At 55.8% G+C, this 19,560-nt stretch overlaps 2 protein-coding genes across 9 annotated transcripts in view; both read right to left on the minus strand.

Annotated features, from left to right (window-relative positions):
- MGAT3 (beta-1,4-mannosyl-glycoprotein 4-beta-N-acetylglucosaminyltransferase) overlaps positions 1 to 7,543 on the minus strand; it is a 44,065-nt gene extending 36,522 nt beyond the window's left edge. Inside the window, exon 1 of one of the 2 annotated variants that reach the window (XM_074390779.1) lies at positions 7,146 to 7,543. In XM_074390779.1, coding sequence (XP_074246880.1) covers positions 7,146 to 7,453 — 308 coding nt within the window. In that variant the 5' untranslated portion in view covers positions 7,454 to 7,543. The remainder of the gene's footprint in view (positions 1 to 7,145) is intronic. The other variant, XM_010343433.3, reaches the window with a different exon arrangement.
- Positions 7,544 to 12,606: 5,063 nt separating this feature from the next.
- The window catches only part of TAB1 (TGF-beta activated kinase 1 (MAP3K7) binding protein 1), a 31,382-nt gene continuing 24,428 nt past the window's right edge, over positions 12,607 to 19,560 (minus strand). Inside the window, exons 11-14 of one of the 7 annotated variants that reach the window (XM_010343436.2) lie at positions 18,061 to 18,239; positions 15,674 to 15,773; positions 13,625 to 13,742; positions 12,784 to 12,865 (exon numbers count right to left, since the gene is read on the minus strand). In XM_010343436.2, the coding sequence (XP_010341738.1) occupies positions 13,658 to 13,742; positions 15,674 to 15,773; positions 18,061 to 18,239 (364 nt within the window). In that variant the 3' untranslated portion in view covers positions 12,784 to 12,865; positions 13,625 to 13,657. Of the gene's footprint in view, positions 12,866 to 13,541; positions 13,743 to 15,627; positions 15,886 to 16,415; positions 18,240 to 19,560 lie in introns of those variants that run through there. The other 6 variants (XM_010343438.3, XR_012515384.1, XM_010343437.2 and 3 more) reach the window with 6 other exon arrangements.

Consider the following 19,560-nt stretch of genomic DNA (forward strand, 5'->3'; position numbering starts at 1 on the left):
CAACAGCCAAAAAAACATCTCCATGATATCTGCGTAGGGTAGCTGTCACTCCCCCAAAATCCAGTCTATTCTGGGCAAGGGAGCAAGACTCCATCTCAAAAAAACAACAATAAAAAACATCTCCATGACATCTGCCTAAGGTAGCTGTCACTCCCCCAAAATCCAGTCTATTCTGGGTGAGGGAGCAATACTCCATCTCAAAAAAACAACAACAAAAAACATCTCCATGACATCTGCCTAAGGTAGCTGTCACTCCCCCAAAATCCAGTCTATTCTGCCCTGCAAAAATGTTGGCCTCCTTTCCCCAGCCTGGCCCTCCAGCCCACTCTGTCCCTTCCTCTCCAGCCCCCAAAGAACCCTCAATTTTGCTTACATGTGTCTTCCTCCCCCAGTTCCCCATGCCACAGCTCTCCCTGCCTGTGACTTTTGCCTCTCTGGAAGGGGCCACCTCACAGACTCTTTCCTTTCCCAGAAAAACCTTCTCTCCCTCCCCAGGCCTTTGGCAGCAACTCTGGGCATCCCTTAGCGCATAAGAGAAGTGCTGCTTCTCCATTGGACTTGGTTTGGGCATCAAGAAAACCTTGACACTGGCCCCAAAGCACCAATGCAGGCCCCAAATCTCACATTCTTCCATTTCCGTTGCTCCTGGCAAAGGGGAGGAGGACCTGCGCAAGCCCCAGCCCTTGCCCTTGCAGGGTAAGGACAGGCCCCACTCCCCAGAGAAGCTGCCCTGCACAGAGCTGGCCGGGGTCCGGGGACTCACTCTCTATCCTCCCCAGACTGAGTCTTTGTTCTCCTGACCTTTCCAGATTCCCAAGCTTCTTGGGAGGCCTAAGTGGAGTCAGCCTTGTTGGGTCCATACCAAAGTCCGCCTCCATGTCCTCAATGTGGCTCTCAGTGTGTTGGGGGCTGTGTGGCAAGTACATCTTCCCCACCCCCAACCCATCAGAGATAAGCGACTTGCTTGATCACAGGCAGCCAGACTCACTCAGGGAGAGCCAGGCACACCACACCCCACCCTCCACCCTCCCAGCTCAGGCCCTGTGGCGCCAGGAGCCTCCCTCCGAGAGAGCTAGCCAGAAGGGGAAACAGCCTCCAATTCCTTCCTCCCACATGGCCCCTGTACTCCCGAATTCACAGAGGCCCGGCACACAGTAGGCACGGAGGTGCTCAGCAGGTAGAGAAGCTGAATCCCCGGGTGCTTCAGACCTGGGTTCTTTGCCAACTCACCAAGTGTTCCAGTCATTTCTATTCCTAAGCCTCAGTTTCCTCATCTGCAGAATGGTGTGAATCACTGCCCTGACATTGCATTGACGTCAGAGTAATCTGGGTCTCTCCATCCTCTCCCAGTCCCACCTCCCAGCCGTCCGCCAAGCCCCACAGTGATGTGGGGGAGGGTAGTTGGTGGCCCTCCTGCCCCACCGCTCCTTTAAGGGCTGAGCTGCCTGATAAGCAGGCTGTGGGAGCTGGAGGTGGGAAAAGCCCAGATACAAGATTAGCCAACCCCTGGTGGTGTCGCCTTACAGCCCTTTCACCCTGGGCCGTTTGACTCTGGGAACAATTGCTAGTTCTGTTACCCTTTCAGCTGCTGCTGATGCCTGGCCCATGGGAGCCACATTCTGCACTCCCTGGGTCATCTCACTCCTGGCTCTGGGTCTCCAGGTGAGGAGGCTCCTTGCCCACACCATGAAAAGCAAGCCCTAGGCCAGGCTCGGTGGCTTATGCCTGTAATCCCAGAACTTTGGGAGGCTGAGGTAGGCGGATCACTTGAGGCCGGGAGTTTCAGACCAGCCTGGCCAACATGGCAACACCCTGTCTCTACTAAAAAGACAAAAATTAGCCAGGTGCGGTGGCGTACGCCTGTAGTCCTAGCTACTCGGGAGGCTAAGGCAGGAGAATCACTTGAACTCGGGAGGTGGAGGTTGCAATGAGCTGGGATGGTGCCATTACACTCCAGCCTGAGCAACAGATCGAGACCCTATCTCAAAAAAGAAAAAACAAAAACGGGGGGGGAGGGGTGAGGTGTTGTGGCTCACACCTGTAATCCCAGCACTTTGGGAGGCCGAGGCAGGTGGATCATGAGGTCAGGATTGAGGCCATCCTGGCTAACAAGGTGAAACCCCGTCTCTACTAAAAATACAAAAAAATTAGCCAGACATGGTGGCGCACACCTGTAGTCCCAGCTACTTGGGAGGCTGAAGCAAAAGAATCATTTAAACCCAGGAAGTGGAGGTTGCGGTGAGCCAAGATTCCACCACTTTACTCCAGCCTCGGTGACAGAGGGAGACTGCATCTCAAAAGGAAAAGAAAACCAAGCCACCAAGACCCAGCCCTGCCAAGGCTCTAGGTGGTCAGGGAGCACAGCAGTGCAGTGGGCAGAGTGAGCCGGCTCTGGTCTGGGTCCTCTGAGATGGGCCAGGGCTCCACACTCAAAGCCTAGGCCTGCTGGTCTGCAGGGTGGGCATCAAGATGGTCATCTGACAGCGTGCGGGGAGGGTGAGGGAGGTGGGATGTGTCACAGGGTAGTGCTGGGCAGCACCAAAAGTATTGGATAAAGGGTCCTTTGAGAAATTAAAATGAAATGCCAAGCCCCCCAACAGACTGAAAAGACCCCCTCTTGGCCAAGGAGACCCCAGAGAAACCTTGAAAGCCGAGTTCTTGGCCACAACAGAACGGGAGGTCAGATACTCCTCGATACATGCCCTCCTGAACCCCTTCCTTAGGGAAGAAAGCCTGCTGGCAGCTAGGGCTAGCCAGAAACCAGCCCTTTTGAAAGATTTCACTGCTGATACCAACCTTCTGATACTGATACCATCTGATGCTGTCCCTGTTTGGCAGTTTTGACACAATAACCGACCATCGTCCCTTCCTGATAAGAAACGGTCAACCACAGAGAGGCAGAGAGGGTCTAGCCAGTCCACAGTGGATGCCCAGTGAAGATACTCAGGTTTTGGCCTTTGAGAGGCTGAGGCAGGCGGATCACGAGGTCAGAACTGAGGCCATCCTGGCTAACACAGTGGATGCCCAGTGAAGATATTCAGGTCTTCACCTTTTGACATCAGAGGGCTGAAAAACGCCCTACGATCACGGTAACGCCACCACTTTTTTGCTCATGTGACTCATGAAGGGGCATGAAGCTCAATTGCACAGATCCCTGTTTCTCCTTTCATGAATACTCATGACTCCTCCTACAGCTTATTAAGTATGTATATTCAGCCACCCTGCTCAACATAAATTCCTGTTCCCTTTGCTCCTCCCTTGAAGCACCTGTTCCTGGCTTCTGGTTAGAAGCTTTGTTTCCCAGCCTGTTAGAATGCCTGCCCTGAAGGCTGCAACCCTTTATGAGAAATAAAACTCTCCTTTCCAAATTTGTGAACCTCATTGTTCTGTTAACGACTTCCTTCCCCATCACTTGCCAGGTGAAGGAAGTCAGATCTGTCCCCTTCCTACCCTCCCCGGCATGCACTCCATTCATTCTTTTACTCATTCATTACTGAGCCTGTCCCATTCACAGGCAGCCCTCTGAAATGCTTGCAATTTCTCTGCCTTTTAAAAATCTCTGTACCTAGCATATCTGTGTCCTGCCCAGAAAACCTTTCTAGGAAAACTCCTACGTATCCTTAAAAACCCAGCCCAGGTGTTTCTTCCCCTTGAAGGTCCCTGAAGGGCTTCTGGTCCCAGGAGCCCTGCTTGCCTCCATTTGGAGAGTTCTCACTTCAAGGCCTTTGCTGCTACTGGGCTCTGCCTGGAGTGCCCTTCCCCGCCCAGCCCAAAGGGCACTGCTCAAATGCCACCTCTCCAGAGTCTCCTCTCTCTCCCCCTCTTAGGACCTGAGCACTTCCTGTCTGCTGTCCTGGGCTCCCCACCTGGCCTTGCCGTGAGCTCTTGGGCAACTAGGATAAAAGAAGTTTCCCCCAGCCCCTAGCTGGTGCTGGGGACGGAGGGCCCTAAGGCAGGGGTCCCTGCTGGTTCAGGTAGGCTGTCTGGGCCAAGTCTTGCTGGTCAAGCTGTCTAGGCCTGTGTGGCCTTGAACAAGTCCCTTCCTCTCTACAAGCCTTACTTTCTCCATTTGCCAAGTAGAACCAATAGATTAGACAGGGATCCATTACCTGGGGGAGGCGAGGGGTCCAGTAATCTCCTAAAATTCCCAGTAGCATGGTGTGTGTGACTGTGAACATGGGTGAGTGTACACTTGTGGAAGTGTGTCCATGTGTGTGAACACGGGTGGCGTGTACACATGTGGAAGTGTGTACATGCATGTGAACACAGGTGTGTGTATACACGTGCAGAAGTGTGTGCCCCTGCCTATATGTGTATTTATATGAGTGCATGTGTGCATGCGTGTTTTGGGGGGAGAGACCATGACTGTTACCAGATTCTCAAAAGGATCCGGCCCCAGGGGGGGAATCCCGGCATGGCCCACAGGAGAGAGGGCTGTGGGCGCGAAGAGCACCCTTCCACCTCCCGCTTCACAGCCCTTGCCTAGCCTGTGTTCTTGCAGTCACTTCCCCATTTGTGAGCAAAGTCAGCTCAGCTCCCTGTTCTGCGCAGACCCTGCAGTGGCTGCCACCTCCACTCAGAAGGAGGCCAGAGACCTGTCGGCCAGGTGCCTCCCTGGCCTCCTCCCCTCTCCTCTCACCCACTGGCATGCTGGCTTCGTTGGTGCTGGCAGTCCCCTCTGCCTGAACGCTCCAGCCCCAGATATCCACAGCTCCTCCTCCTTCCAGCCTGGGGTCTGATCTGGGCCTTTGGGACCACCCCAACTCAGGGATCCCCCATCCCTTCTTTGCCCTTCTTTCTGCCATGGCACATTTCACTTTCCAGCATACTAGGTAATTGACTCATGGATTAAATTTCTTGTGTATATTGTCCATCTCCTCAACTAGAACACAACTGCCACGTTGACAGGGATCTTTGTCCATCCTGTCTCCTGCTGCTGTCTCCCCGGCATCAGGCCCAGCCTGGCTGGGGGGAACACAGGTCGTGGGGTGGGGGGTGTAGAAAGGAGTGCCTGATGCACTTAAGGGAGGGACTAGGCATAGCCAGAAAGTGCTGAGGTGGCTGTGAAAAACGAGGTTGAAGCCAAGGACACGTCTAAGCTGCCCGAATGTCCCAGACGCTGAGAGTCAGACTGAGTGACCTGGTGAAGCTGAGCAGGTGAAGCCACTGTAGCCTGGGGTCTGCCCAGGAAGGTGGCCTGTCAGAGTGGGATTTGGAGCCTAGAGGCCTCAGGGGAACATGCTGAGTCACACCAGTGTCGCCAGCTGGCTTCTCCTTGCTCGGGGCTCTTGAGAGAAGCAGACACGTCCACATGTGTGTGCACAGGACTGGCAGATGGCCACCCAGGCCCGCCGTGCACACAGAGCAAGTCCCCGTCTGCCTGCATGTCCCCCCACTGGAGGCTCCACACCCTGATGTCACATACACGCCTGCACTCTCACACAGACACGCCCCACATGCACACACAGGGTGCATCCCCGAACCCACAAGCCCTGCAGGGCGCTCCCTATAAACTCACAGGACAACATTCCACAGGGCCACTGAAGGGAGGGCAGGGCTGGGAACCATGAGGCCCAGACTGGCGTGGTGTCAGGCCACGCAGAGCCCTCCTCCTGACTCCAGCACACTCTCCCACTCCCCTCCACACCCAGCACCTGCCTTGGTGAAGCTGCCCTAAAACTTGGAGGTGGGGACGTGGGCCCAGCCACGCTGACTCCTGACCAGTCCATTCTGCAGCAACTTCGGGTTCCCAGGCCGGTCAGAGAGGTTCAGCCTCTGTCCTCATGGGCACTGGACTGAGTCCTCACTCAGCAGCCACACAGCCACAGGAAGTGGGGGGCGGGGGGCTGGGCCTGCAAGGGGACTTTGGGAACATAGAGTCTATTTGTGATTGTCTGAACCCGAAAACCACAGGCCCCAGGTGGCTGGCTAGAGGCCAGCAGCTCCTCTGGCCCCGCTTTTTTTTTTTTTTTTTGAGATGGAGTTTGGCTCTTGGCTTACTGCAATCTCCACCTCTCAGGTTCAAGTGATTCTCCTGCCTCAGCCTCCTAAGTAGCCAGGATTACAGGTGCCGCCACCACACCCAGCTAATCTTTTTATTTTTAGTAGAGACGGGGTTTCACCATGTTGGCCAGGCTGGTCTAGAACTCCTGACCTCAGGTGCCTCAGCCTCCCAAGGCACTGGGATTATAGGTGTGAGCCACTATGCCCAGCCGTTCCTCTGGTCCTTTTGCTGACTTGAAACTTAAGTAAACCAGGGTGCTGCTAGAAGCCTGCTCAGGGGTCCAGTCTGTCCAGCTGGAGCTGGGGCGCTGGGTAGAACTGAAAGAAGAGAGAAATTCACCCAGGAAATCTGGGATTGGCCACAGGGTCTCCACCTAGGGGCCTGAGCTGGCCGTAGGAGTCTCAGCCACTGACCTTTAGCTCATGCATGCTGAGGCTGGGGAACTGCCCAAATGTGAGTCCACTGGGCCTCACACCTGTGACCTGGTTGGGGAAGGCAGCCTCAAAGTCATCTCTTCTGGCCCCAGTCCCATGCCACCGCTTACACTCATCCTGTGACGTGGCGCTCCCTCTCTCACTGTCTTTATTCTGTGACAGCTTTGGCTGTTAGATACCCTAGAACCCACTGCCTGGAACTGGACAGAGTAAGCCAGCTTCCTCATTGGCACAGTGGTCCTCTAGACATTTGGCAAGGGTCCCTCCAGCACTTCTCCTCCCAGGTTCTTTTTTTTTTTTTTTTGAGACAGAGTCTCGCTCTGTCACCCAGGCTGGAGTGCAGTGACATGATCTCATCTCACTGCAACCTCCATCTGCCGGGTTCAAGCGATTCTCCTGCCTCAGCCTCCCGAGCAGCTGGGACTACAGGCGTGCGCCACCATGCCCAGCTAATTTTTGTATTTTTAGTAGAGATGAGGTTTCACTGTGTTAGCCAGGATGGTCTGGAACTCCTGACCTCGTGATCCACCGACCTCGGCCTCCCAAAGTGCTGGGATTACAGGAATGAGCCACCGCGCCTGACCTTCCCAGGTTCTTTAACGCCTCCTCCTAGGACATGGTTTCCAGACTTTTCATCCCAGTTACTCTCCCTTTGCCCTCCCCTGACACGTTCGGACTTGCATAGACACACACTGAGGGCCTCTCACCTGCCTTGGCTGCCCTGCGCTCCATGAACAAGGCCTGCATCTGCGGCGAGAGTTCTGGCTGCCATACACACTTCCTGCCAGCTGCTCTGCGAGGCACGAGGAGCTGCACCTAAAAAGCTCAGGGGCTCAAACAAATTCTGGTTTAAGACAACCTCAGCCGCACTATGGTATAGAAACGGGAAGGAATAAGGAGGCGGAGCGCAGGCACTGGGGGCGCAGGTGCAGTGCAGGCTCCAGAAAGAGGACAGGGGTGCTAACCACAGAAGCAAACCCCACAGCACTGACCACGGGCTGGGAGCATCCTGCATTGCCACGCAAGCCAGTGACGTCAGGCACAGCAGCTAATGAGACAGACTTGGGTTGCCTGGGCCCAGCTCCGAGATTCACTGACTCACTGTGTAACCTCAGGCAAGTCGCTTGCCCTCTCTGTGCCTTCATTCCCTCATCTGTAAAGTGAGGCGTGTAATAGCAGACCCCGCCTCACAGGGCTGTTGGGAGGCTTGCATGAGTTGCTAGATGCAAAGTGCTGAGAGCGGGGCCTGGCAAAGAGCAAACACATCTGCCCTTCCTTTCTCCCCATTTTTCAGATAAGGAAACGGAGGCACAAAGCAGTGGAGTTCACTTTCCCAAGATCAGGCAGCTAATGAGTGGCAGCACCTGTGCTGGGAGGTCACTGTGAGGTTCAGGAGGCCTCTAGGGGGTGGAAGGGAGGGATCCTCCTGGGTTCCCCCACCCAGTGAACATCATTGTCTGGGGACATTTGGTGAGAACCTGTGAGGCCGAGGCAGGGCCAGGGAGCGGCTGCTGTGCGGTACCCTCCAGAAAGCCTAGGCAGGGCCGAGTGTTGTCACCTATAGGAGGAACAGGCTGGCTCATTCTCATTCCCTGCTGGGGCCTGGGAAAACACTCTCAGGGACGGGGACAGAGCCAGGGCCTCTGGAGGAAAAGGCTCTGGGGCATTTGGTTCCCCTGGGGCCTGTCCAGAGTCAGGGTATCCTCCTCTAGGTCCCCCACCCCACCCAGCTGGGCTGTGAGCCTCCCAGGCTTCTTCCGCATGCCTGGAGATTGATCACCATACGCTCTCCCGCCCGGCCCCACCAGAGGCTGCCAGCAGTTAAGGACGGCTCTGAGGCTCGAGGTCCTTGGGTGGGAGGTATCCGCCAAAAATGGCTGCAGGGTTCCCTCCCTCCCCACCCTCGGCCGTGCGTCCACCATTTCTCCCTCCCTGAAATCTGGACAGCCCTGTGACTTGCTGTGGCCACCAGGATGAGGTAGAAGGGACCAGGAAATGTCCAGGCTAGGCCTCAAGTGGCCTTGCAGTGTCCTTTTGCTCCAGCTTAGAGGCCAGTGGTTATGGAGGAAAATCCGAGGGGAGAGCGGCCCTGGAGATCACAAGGGAGGAGAGAAGCCGCCTGCTCCAGCTGTTCCAGCCACCCCTGCCGGGCACCGGGCCTGGGAGGGAGGCCAGGGAGGCTGCCCCAGCCAGGCAACACCGCAGAGACAGTCACACGGCAGGCAGACCAGGCGAAAGGCCTGCTCCCACTGGAGGTCTGGGCGAGTCACATCACCTCTCCTAGATTTGGTTCCCCCGAAAGAGGGGCAGCAAAAGCACCAGCATGGTCTGGAGTGACGGTGCAGAGTCGGCGAGCCCTGTGAGTGGCGCTCGGGCTCGCCCAGGGACTGTGGTGGGGAAACACGAGCCATTTTCACTATTCTTAGAAGCTTGGAGACGCAGCTGAATCCAGGCGGACCCTCCTCGGCTGGACAAAGCCTCCAGGGAACTGAGCAGCTGGATTCTAACAAGGGCTGCTGCTGCAGGGACATTTTCCATGGCCATGTGTGAGCATGAACCATGTCAATTTTGAGCCTTTGCTGTCTCATGAGGGGTATGACGCAGCCCCCACTGACTGCAGTGGCAGAAGAGGGGCTATTTCTTTCCTTTTTTTTTTTTTTTTGAGACGGAGTCTCGCTCTGTCCCTCAGACTGGCGTGCAGTGGCACAATCTCGGCTCATTGCAACCTCTACCTCTCAGGTTCAAGCAATTCTCCTGCCTCCGCCACCTGAGTAGCTGGGATTGAAGACATGTGTCACCACGCCCAGCTCATTTTTGTATCTTTAGTAAGGATGGGGTTTCACCATGTTGGCAAGGCTGGTCTTGAACTCCTGACCTCAGGTGATTCACATGCCTCAGGCTCCCAAAGTGCTGGGATTATTATAGGCATGAGCCACCATGCCAGGCTGGGCAGGGCCTTTCTTTGGTTCCTAATCAAAGCTAAGCATATACTAGGTACTCCATGCATATAATCTGGAGGAATGAGTGGATGTTTCGTCTGAGATGGGCCAGATAGGGCAAGACTGGCACTGGGGAGACCGGCAGAGGCACTGGGAAACAGGTGAGGTAACGGTGTCTGGGGTGATGAGGGGCTGGCAAGAGATGAGACCCCCAGGACCAGGTGTTGTCTGCAATGTGGCGTGGGGAGGGAGTTGACGCCCACGGGTCTGATAGGGAAGGCTGCCCACCCCTGACAGCTGGGCTCAGAGGCTGGGTTCCAGGTGTGACATCACTGGGCAGAAGCCCTCAACACCCTTCAGGCCCAGACTGGTGCTTCGCCACCCCATCTATTCCTCAAACTCCTGCTCCCACTCTGGGCCCAGGATGCAGGGACCTCTTCCTGGAAGACTTCCCTGATTCTCCTGTTCCTTCTGCACCCTGACCCCCATGATTTCTCCTTCCGTTAGCTCTTCATTCATTCATTCATCCACTCGCTTCATTACTCACTCAGGAAATGATTTGGAGACTGGCCCTGTGTCCCCACGGGGACACAGAGATGACCCTGCTTCAAGAGAGACAGACTCAGAAGCCAAACCACAGCATGAGTCAAATCTCAATGCACTTTGAAAGAAAAAATTTCTCACGGATCCTGGGGTTGTCGTCAATGATTTTTATTATAGTGTCTCTTAAATATGCACAGACACTGAGCTAGGTGTAAAGCTCCTGTGCCTCTTTTGCCTCCAGCATTAAAACCAGAGCAAGGCCGGGCGTGGTGGCTCATGCTTGTGATCCCAGCACTTTGGGAAGCCAAGTGGGGTGGATCACCTGAGGCCAGGAGTTCAAGACCAGCCTGGCCAACATGGCGAAACCTCGTATCTACTGAAAAATACAAAAATTAGCCTGTCGTGGTGGTGGGCGCCCATAATCCCAGCACTTTGGGAGGCCGAGCCGGCTGGATCAATTGCGGTCAGGAGTTCGAGACCAGTCTGGCCAACATAGTGAAACCCCGTCTCTACTAAAATTACAAAAATTGGCTGGGCGTGGTGGCGGGCACCTGTAATCCCACCTACTGGGGAGGCTGATGGAAGGGAATCGCTTGAACCTGGGAGGTGGAGGCTGCAGTGAGCCGAGGTTGTGTCATTGCACTCTAGCCCAGGCCACAGTGAGACCCTGTCTCAAAAAAAAGAAAAAAAAGAAAGAAAAAAGTTCTAAATACACACTGCCAGAGTCAACTGGCCTCTGAGGCTGTGTAAGGACAGGCTCTTGATTTCACAGAAGGGAGGTTGGGGGTAATTGTTAGGGACCCCCTTCCCATGTCAGTATTTTCAGGCCTTTGTTGTGAGTGGGTCACATTCTCCCGAGAGGAGCCTCAGTGTCCTGCCTGGAGGGTGACGACAGGGTTGTGTGCTGGAAGCCGGCCAGCGGGCATGGAGGCCCGTCATCCAGAAGCACCTGGCACACAGCTCCGCTTCCAGTGCCGTGGCAGTGCTGCTATCTCTGGGTGGAGTCGAGCTCCCTGCCGGTCGGATGGAGGAGGGGACTGCCTGGCCATTCTGGGTGGGCGTCTGGGGACCTGTCCGAGCCTCGTTTTGCCCAGCTGGTATTGCTGGCTCAGACTGAGCTTTTGGTGGTTTTCAGGGTAAATCACACTCGTGCTCAGCGGCCATCGTACACTTGGGATGTAACTTCTGTGTCTAAGTCACTTGCCACTCTACATCAACTTTCCAGCTTCAAAACCTGTGTGGATGTTCTCTATCCTGCCTGCTGCAACCTTGTGGGTTTATACCTAGAAGGGAGGGAAGGAGGAAGGAGGGGGTGCCCAGAGTCACCCACATCTCCAGCCACTTTTTTTTTTTTTTTTTTGAGATGGAGTCTCCATCTGTAATCCAGGCTGTAGAGCAGTGGCGTGATCTCGGCTCACTGTAATCTCCACCTGATAGGTTCAAGCAGTTCTCCTGCCTCAGCCTCCAGAGTAGCTGGGACTACAGGCATGTGCCACCACACCCAGCTAATTATTTTTGTATTTTTAGTAGAGATGGGGTTTCACCATGTTGGCCAGGATGGTCTCGATCTCCCGACCTTGTGATCTGTCTGCTTGGCCTCCCAAAGTGCTGGGATTACAGGCATGAGCCACCATGCCCGGCAACTGAGGCCACTCTTGATGAAGGTTGGACTTCTTCCCTCCAAACAGCTGGGCCCACCCCAACACTGTCCCATGCAGGGGGCTGGGAACTAGAGATGAACTGTGCATGGATCCTAACCGGGAACCCCAGGGTCACTGCAGACCAAGTTGCAGGCGCCCTGAGCTCACTGGAGCAGAGGACAGCCTTGCTGGGGGGGTCCCTGGAGAGGAGATGAGAGTGATCTGGGTCCTGAGGGATGCGCCATTCCAGGTGAAGGAAGCCTCAGCAGAAACAGATGCATGAGGGTGGGGGTCTGCCCAGTCCCAGGAGGGCGTGGGGCCTGGTCTGGCATGAGCAGATCCCAGTGAACAAGTCAGACCAGGTGACAAAACCCCAGGATGATCTCAGCTCCCACAGGGCCCCTTGGTGTGAGAGCTTCCTTCCTACCCTGGGGCCAGGCTGCCCAGCAGGTTTAATTGGCACAGAGGGATGGCTGTCAAATCTGCTCTCAGGAATGGAAGGGTCTCTGAAAATCAGGAGGAAACTTCATGGTACACAGGGAAAAGTCCAGAGTTTAAATCTTTGCTCCTGTGTGAGCTTGGGCAAGCTGCTAAACCCCTCTGAGGTCTGGTTTCCTCATCTCTATAATGGGGTCACAGATACCAACTCTGCCAGGTCATTAACTTAAATGAGGTATTACATGTCAGCTACATGCCTGGAACATAGTTAGAATCCACCCCCCAACCTTTTTTTTTTTTTTTTTTTTTTTTTTTGAGATGGAGTCTCTGTCACTCAGGCTGGGGTATAGTGGTGTAATCTCAGCTCACTGCAACCTCCACCTCCCAGGTGCAAGTGATTCTCCTGCCTCAGCCTCCCGAGTAGGTGGGATTACAGACATGCACAACCACATCCAGCTAATTTTTGTTTTTAGTAGACACAGGGTTTTACCATGTTGGCCAGGCTGGTCTTGAACTCCTGATCTCAGGTGATCCACCTGCCTTGGCCCCGAAAAGTGCTGGGATTACAGGTGTGAACCACCGACCCCAGCCAGAACTCACTAGTTTTGTTGTTGTTGTTGTTTTAAATAAAAAGCTGAGCTGTAAACCTTCATTTGGAGACAGGGATCAGAGAGATTTATGGGCCAAGATTGTCCAGGGGTACCCGGGAGGTGGAACTTACAGAAGCACCAGGTCAGGAAAGGTCACGTGGTCTTGGGGCAGGAAGGAAGATGGGGGGCTGCCAGCCCCACCCGCCATCAAGCACCTGCAGCAGCACTTCAGGTTCCAGACTGGCTGGCTTCCCTCTGGAAGTCCCAATTTGTGAACCTAGAGTGAAGCCAAGGACTCCATCATATCTTTACCACCACCCCCTCACGGCCAAAGGACTGTGCTGTAGAGCCAGGCTCCCCGGCCCATCTGATGCCCTGTGTGTGTGTCCGGCGGCTGCTCGGCTGCTGATACCTGTGATGACGGGGGGGGGGTCCCCATCTCCCACAGGCACACACGCTTAGAGAGTCCTTTCTCATACGGAGCTGAACTGCCTCCCAGTCACTATACCCAAGCTCCTTAACTGACCTGTGCCTGCTTTTCCACATCTGTAAAATGGGTGCCAGCAGCAGGACCCAGTGAACCTTCAGACACAAATTGCTGCCATTCAGGGACTGGGCGAGGGCCACGGGAGTGAAGGCTTTGCAAGTTCCCAGCAGGGCACCTGGCCCTGAGCAGTGGAGTTTCATTAGGATCACCTGGCGGGGGGAGGGGGCGCGACCTGCTGAGGCTCCCCGTGCAGCCTGAGTCTATAAACCTTCGGGACTGACACAGCACTTCGGGAAGCAGCAATTTACTTGATGATGAGTAATTTCAAAATGTTACTTTTGAAAAGATGCTATTTTTGTACTAAAATGGAACACAAGAATTTGACTGCAAAATTCACCTGTTCAAAATAAATGATGAGACATGTAATTTCTTATAAACCCCAAAACTCAGGGGTCCTAGGGTGGGGGTAGTTTTCTGCAGGGTGACGACATTTCCTGCATGAAGTCCCAGAAGCCCTGCTCTGGGCCGTCAGTCTATTTGTCCACTCACATTCTTAGACAGGTCCCAGGCGCTGGCCCGGGGCTACCGGGATGACTGGAGGAGCATCCAGGGCTGGGGGGAGAGGGTGACTTCCACACAGCAGATGCCCAAAGGTAGGAGGCTGTACCTGTGGAAGGTTCTGGTGTCAGCACCGTCTGGACCACAAGATGGCTTTGGTGAAATGCTGAGCACAGATTAATCATGGTGCATGGGAAACTAGCCATGGGCTCAAGCCCACTCCTGCCCTGGCCGGGCCCCTCTGTGATGGAAGAACCAGGGCAAGAAGGGACTGGATCAGGTGATGGTCACACATCCTGGGGTCCTTTCACCTCTCTGGGGGTCTCTGAAGGCAGGAATAGAGTGTGTGAGCTAGTGTCAGTACGTCTCAAAGCCTGCTGTCAGACACTGTGTTTGTCCCCTACGTGGCCGCCCAGGCTCATGGAAATGCCAAGCGCCTGTCTCTGCTCCAGGCTGACATCACCTCCGCGTGGGAACAGAGCCTGTGCTCATGCCGAGCGCATCGGGACTGGCAGAGATCTGCATCCTTGTTTGGTTTCAAAACAGGGGGCCCAGAAGGCAGACTCATGAAAGATGCTGTTGTCGGAGGAAATTTCAGGAGCTTGGCCTGAAGCCCGTCTGCACTTCGGCTGTGAAGAGGCAAGAACCCCGCCCGCTGCCCTAGAGCTGGGCTCTGAGGAGGCTGCAGGTAGCGCCAACTCAGCACCTGCTTCCAGCAGGGTCCAGCCCAAGCCCTCATGGCATAAGGGTGGCCACAGGCGTGTGGTGGATGGGTGGACATCTTGGTTAACACTCCTGTCACCTGTCCCTGTCTCCCCATCAGTAGGACGGAGGCAGCTCTCACTTCTCACAGCTATGGCCACTCCATGTGTTTAGCAGTCTGAGTGGGCTGTCGCCTCATTCTGTACATGAAAAACCAGCCCAAGTAACTGCCCAAGGTCACAGTGTCCCTTCCTCCCTGACTCATGCCATTTCCTCTCCGTTCCTCCCTGACTCACGCCACGCCTGTGCGAGGGGTTGCTGCGTGTCTGGCAGTGACGCTGGGGCTGGACCTAGTGGAATAAGAGACAAAGCCCTTGCTCCCATGGAACAGGCGAGAGGCAACACGGACAGAGGCAGAGCTAGCGTCCCACGGAGGGAACAGAACAGGGAGATGGGAAGGGTCTGGCAGGGAGCAGTGAGGGATGGACTCTCTCTGAAAGGGGCATCTGTGCTAAGACCTGAGGGACAAAAAGGAACTAGCCTCACAAACAACAGTCAGGTGCTTTTCCCTTTGATGTCAGAGCAGCCTGGAGTCGCTCCAGACAGGCCCCGCTACCCCAACGGCCACTAGCAGGGGACACTCTGACATGGGCCTTGTGGGGAGCTTGCTCTGTGGCTCTGCTGTCAGCTCCCAACTCATGAGAATGAGAGGATCAGACCAGGACGGAACAAGCCCTAGTGAGTTTGGCTCACAGGGGCTGCAGTGTGCCCAGACCACCTGCCCTGGCCCTGGGACAAACGGATGTCTGAGGGCCAGGACCTCCGTCCAGCCAGCGACCTAGCTTGGTTTTGGAAGGGACTGATGTCTTCAAGGAACAAGTGGGCAGGGGCGGTGAGTGTTCTCTGGTTCCATCTAGCCCTGCCTCACTGCTTTCCCCACGGAGGCTATGGGAGGCAGACAGGCTGGAGAGGGCCACCTCGGCCCGCCTTGTGTCAGATGCCACCTGGGTACATGGACAGTGGCAGCGACCCACCCAGGGCTGCACAGCTCTGCCTGGTTGTGCTGTTCACTTTCCTTGCCTTGACTCCTGACCCTTTATATCCTCAAACTGACTCCTGAGCTTCCCCTCTTGCCTTCATTTCCCTCCAGGAGAGAGGCTCAAATGCAGCTAAATGACACAAGGCTGGGGACAGGGGACACAAAGGCAACAGCCCAGCGCCCTGGCCCCACACACTTAGGGCAGAGCAGGTGCTGGGAGAGGCCTGGGGCCTAGAGTTGCATGGTGGCCGCTTGTGACCAAGACTGTGCCTGAACCTGTCGGTGCCTCAGTTACTCACCATGCTTCTCTCTCTCTGGTGGTAGTGCTGACACCACAGCTCCAGGGGTGTTCAGGGACTATGGTCGTCATCAGGACCCCCGGTGGCTCGGCTGGGAAAGCTGAGAAGGACAGATCTTGGAAGGCAGCTCCACAGGCACAGCCCCTGCCCAGCACAGAGGGGAGGGGACATCCGGGAACCCTGGCCACACCAGACAGAGAGTGGCTTTGTTCCTAGGCAGATGCACTGATTCGGTTTCTGTTGCAGAGGCTCTTGTTAGAGGGATGAGTTCTTAAGTCACAGAAAGCAGGACGAGGTGCTCTATGGGCTGGTATTTATAGAATATCCTTCCCTAAACCCACTAAAGCAAACTAGCTGGCAAGAGGGCAAGGCCTCTGCCCTGGTGACCTGAGCACTGGGTGCCCACAGCACCACTCACACCCCAAGACCCTGGACTCCCACTCAGGAAGAGCACCACAGCCCTGCCACTGCCTAGGGGCTAGAGGGCTTGGCCTATAGCAGGGAAAGCTCTGTCACCCCCTCTAGATGTATATGAACATCTGAGAGTGGGCCCGGGGGGTACCAGGCAGGCCACGTTTGCCCTGGGGCTGTGGGGGCAGCAGCATGGAATGGAGCCAGAGGCCCGGGTTCCAATCCCAGCCCTGCCACTTAGCAGCCTGGTGAGCAGAGTTCTTGAACTTCCAGGGCAGTGAACAGGGGAGGCGTCCACCACCAGAGTAACAGGAGGCATGCAACAGCACTATTAATATCACAATGCGTAATGTCACCATTTATTACTTCCTTACTGCATTAAAAAAGTGACCCCGTTTCTAGAGACCCAACAGCATCACACAGGCATTCTTGGAAGAGAATTTCTTTTGTTCCCAAGCCTTTGTGACTTTAAATCCTCTCACCTGCAGAACAGAGATGGCTTCAAAGTGGGGGGTGGGGGAGTGAGCAAGGGCCCTGGGCTGAGACCTGTTTTTCTTCCATTTCTGCTGTGGCTTCCCACCTCTCCCTGGTTCCACACCAGGCCCTGCTCTGCGGCAGGAAAATGGATTCCTGGGCCACGGAGCCATCAGGCCTTTGACTTTGCAGGACCAAGTGCCCTGGAGGCTCTGCGACAGTGGCCAGTCCCTCGTGGGCTGGTCTAGAGAATGGGGCGCAGGGAGGCTGGGAGCTGGGGAGGGTGTGGGGAATCCAGGGGGCCCTGGATACTGATGAAATGGCTCAGGTCTGAGCTCTGGCTGCCCCACTGATTGTGTGGCTTGACCAAGGTGCAAGTCTCTTGGCCTGCTTCCTCCTCTGAAACAGGAGTGGCAATCCTGGCCGACAGCCCTGGTGGCACCCCCTACCCACCAAAGGCAGAGAACATGTGTGAAATAGTCTAACTCAGGCCCTAGGCCAGGCCGGCCCTATGCTTCCCAGGGTACTGTGTCTCAAAGAACCTCTTCCCTCCTGGAACCACTGTCTACTCTTCTTTCTTTCAAATGAGTCCCCCAGCCTGACTCACAACCCGTTTCCTACCCTCAGCCGGGAGAGGCCCCTCATCAGTAGTAAAGATGGTTCATCTCAGCTGCCTCCCAGCCTACGGTTTTCGCAGCACCAGAAGGAAAGCGAAAGGCAGGCACTGGCTCACCGTGGCTCAGGCCTGAGGAGAGCAGCCCCTGCCTCAGCCTGCTGGGGCCGTCTTCACCTCTCCCACATGCCCACCTCTGGGAAGCCCAGGCTGCCCACCTCTGGCAGCTCCAGGTCTCTTAGACCACTTCTCCCTGTTCCTTTCCACCTGACCTGCCCCCTCTGTGGCCATCTCAGGCGTCGGATGCTTCCCTGGTCCTCCTCAATGTTTACCACAGATGATACAACTGGGGCAGGTCCAGGGATGGGGCCCAGCCAGGGTCACCAGCCTAGGTTCCACTCTGGATGCAGGAGCACAGGGCCGTGAGGCTGGAGAAGCGGGGGACTACTGCCCTGAGGTGAGGGGAGGGGTTGGTGGGAGGAAGGGTGGCCTTGGGAGAGAAGGGTCTGCTGGGCCTGCGACACTCAGGGTCCACAGGGTGCCTCTTCCTGCTCTGCAGGAGGCTGCCGGGGAGGCTGGGGCAGCCTGCAGGCCCACTTCGGCTTTCACACCTGGCCCTCTGCTGAAAGGGCGATGGTCCTGAAAAGTGGCCTTCAGCTTCCTGTGTGGTGACAAGATGTGAACCACAGGTCCACTCTGCACCCATACCCTCCACCGCTGCGAGAGCCATGGGAGAGAGTCTGATGCAGGCTGAGGACAGGGTGCCTGCTGGCCACTGTGGCACAGGCAGATGTTAGGAAAAGGCTGGACCCCATCCTGCCCCACGCCAGGCGCTGCTCGGGCTGCACTCCCCGGCTGCCCTACGGTGCCGTCACCACGCTCTGCTCACCATGGTCTACACTCCAGAGGCGGTAAAACTCAGCAAAGTCCACATAGGGCTCAACGCGGCCGTCCTCGCCAGGCGGGAGTGAGTGGGCAGGCCGGGAGCGGAAGAGGCCCCCGTCGGAGCTGGAGCTGCTGCTCTGCGTGTGCGTGTTGGTGGACTGCAGGGTTAAGGTGGGGCTTTGGCTGCAGGACAACGGGGGAGGGAGTCAGTCAGGAGCAGCCGGGTCAAGGGGGCCTTGGCTTCCAGCCTGGGAACAGAGAGGCCCCTGCATCTATCAGCCCCTCAGGCCACAGGCCTTTCTAGCAGAGCTGCTCCAGCAAGATGTTCTTAGGAACAGATAAAAAGTCAAATTTAAAAGCACCAGCTAGCTGCATGTGGCTACTTTAATGAACTAAAGGTAAAGAAAATGGGACCAGGCATGGTGGCTCACACCTGTAATCCCAGCACTTTGGGAGGCCGAGGTGGGTGGATCACCTGAGGTCAGGAGTTCGAGACCAGTCTCACCAACATAGTAAAACCTCATCTCTACTAAAAACACAAAAAAATTTAGCCAGGTGTGGTGGTGTGCACCTGTAGTCCCAGCTACTTGGGACGCTGAGGCAAGAGAATTGCTTGAACCTGGGCAGTGGAAGTTGCAGTGAGCCAAGATCATGCCATTCATTGCACTCCAACCTGGGTGACAAGAGCAAAACTCCATCTCAAGAAAAAAAAAAAAAAAGGAACACTAGGTTCAAACGCCTAATAGCCACAAGTGTCTGGTGACGCTGTGCTGGGACAGCACTGACACGAGCCCTCCCCCCATCACAGAAAGTTCCAATGGGTGGTGCTGAGCTACAGACTATACACTGCCATCTCTCTAAATGCATCCCAATCCATGCCCTTCTCAGCAGGGCGGGCAAGTTGTCTTCTAGAAAACCTTCCTTCGCCCTCCTCACCGTCACTCCCTTCTCATCAGTTGGGTGGAGACAGGCACCCACCTTCTGTCACAGCTGAACTGCCTGTTAGTGCTGCCCAGCACCAGCACAGGACCGGCCCACGTCCGGACCAACTACAGCTCCGATGCTGAAGGGAGGGATACAGGAGGAGGGCGGGTTATCCTGTCTTGTCTAGGGCCACAGCGGTTACTCAGCTTTGTGGACACAGCTGGAGGACTCCTCCAGGCAGCCTGGCAAGGGTGCTGGAGAGGCCACCCCTACTGCACTCGGATGCCCACGGAGCTTGCTTGGCCTGGCAGTCATTTCTAGCCCTGTGGCAGTGGTGGCAGCATCCACAAGCCAGAGGCAGAGGGAAAGGAAGGCCCCCTGATGAGGCAGAGGCAGACAGGCCACCCACCCCCTTCCAGGCCCCTTCTAATTGGCCACATCCTGTGCACTCCATCCTCAGAGTGGGCTGGGTGTGGCATCTCTATTATACAATGCAGGGCTGGAATGTGGAAACCAGATCTGGGTCCCCTGGTGTCGGGGGGTGTACATTCCACGGAAGTGAAGGGGGTGGGGTATACTC

Source organism: Saimiri boliviensis, chromosome 21, assembly GCF_048565385.1.
Source record: "Saimiri boliviensis isolate mSaiBol1 chromosome 21, mSaiBol1.pri, whole genome shotgun sequence".
NCBI lineage: Eukaryota > Metazoa > Chordata > Mammalia > Primates > Cebidae > Saimiri > Saimiri boliviensis.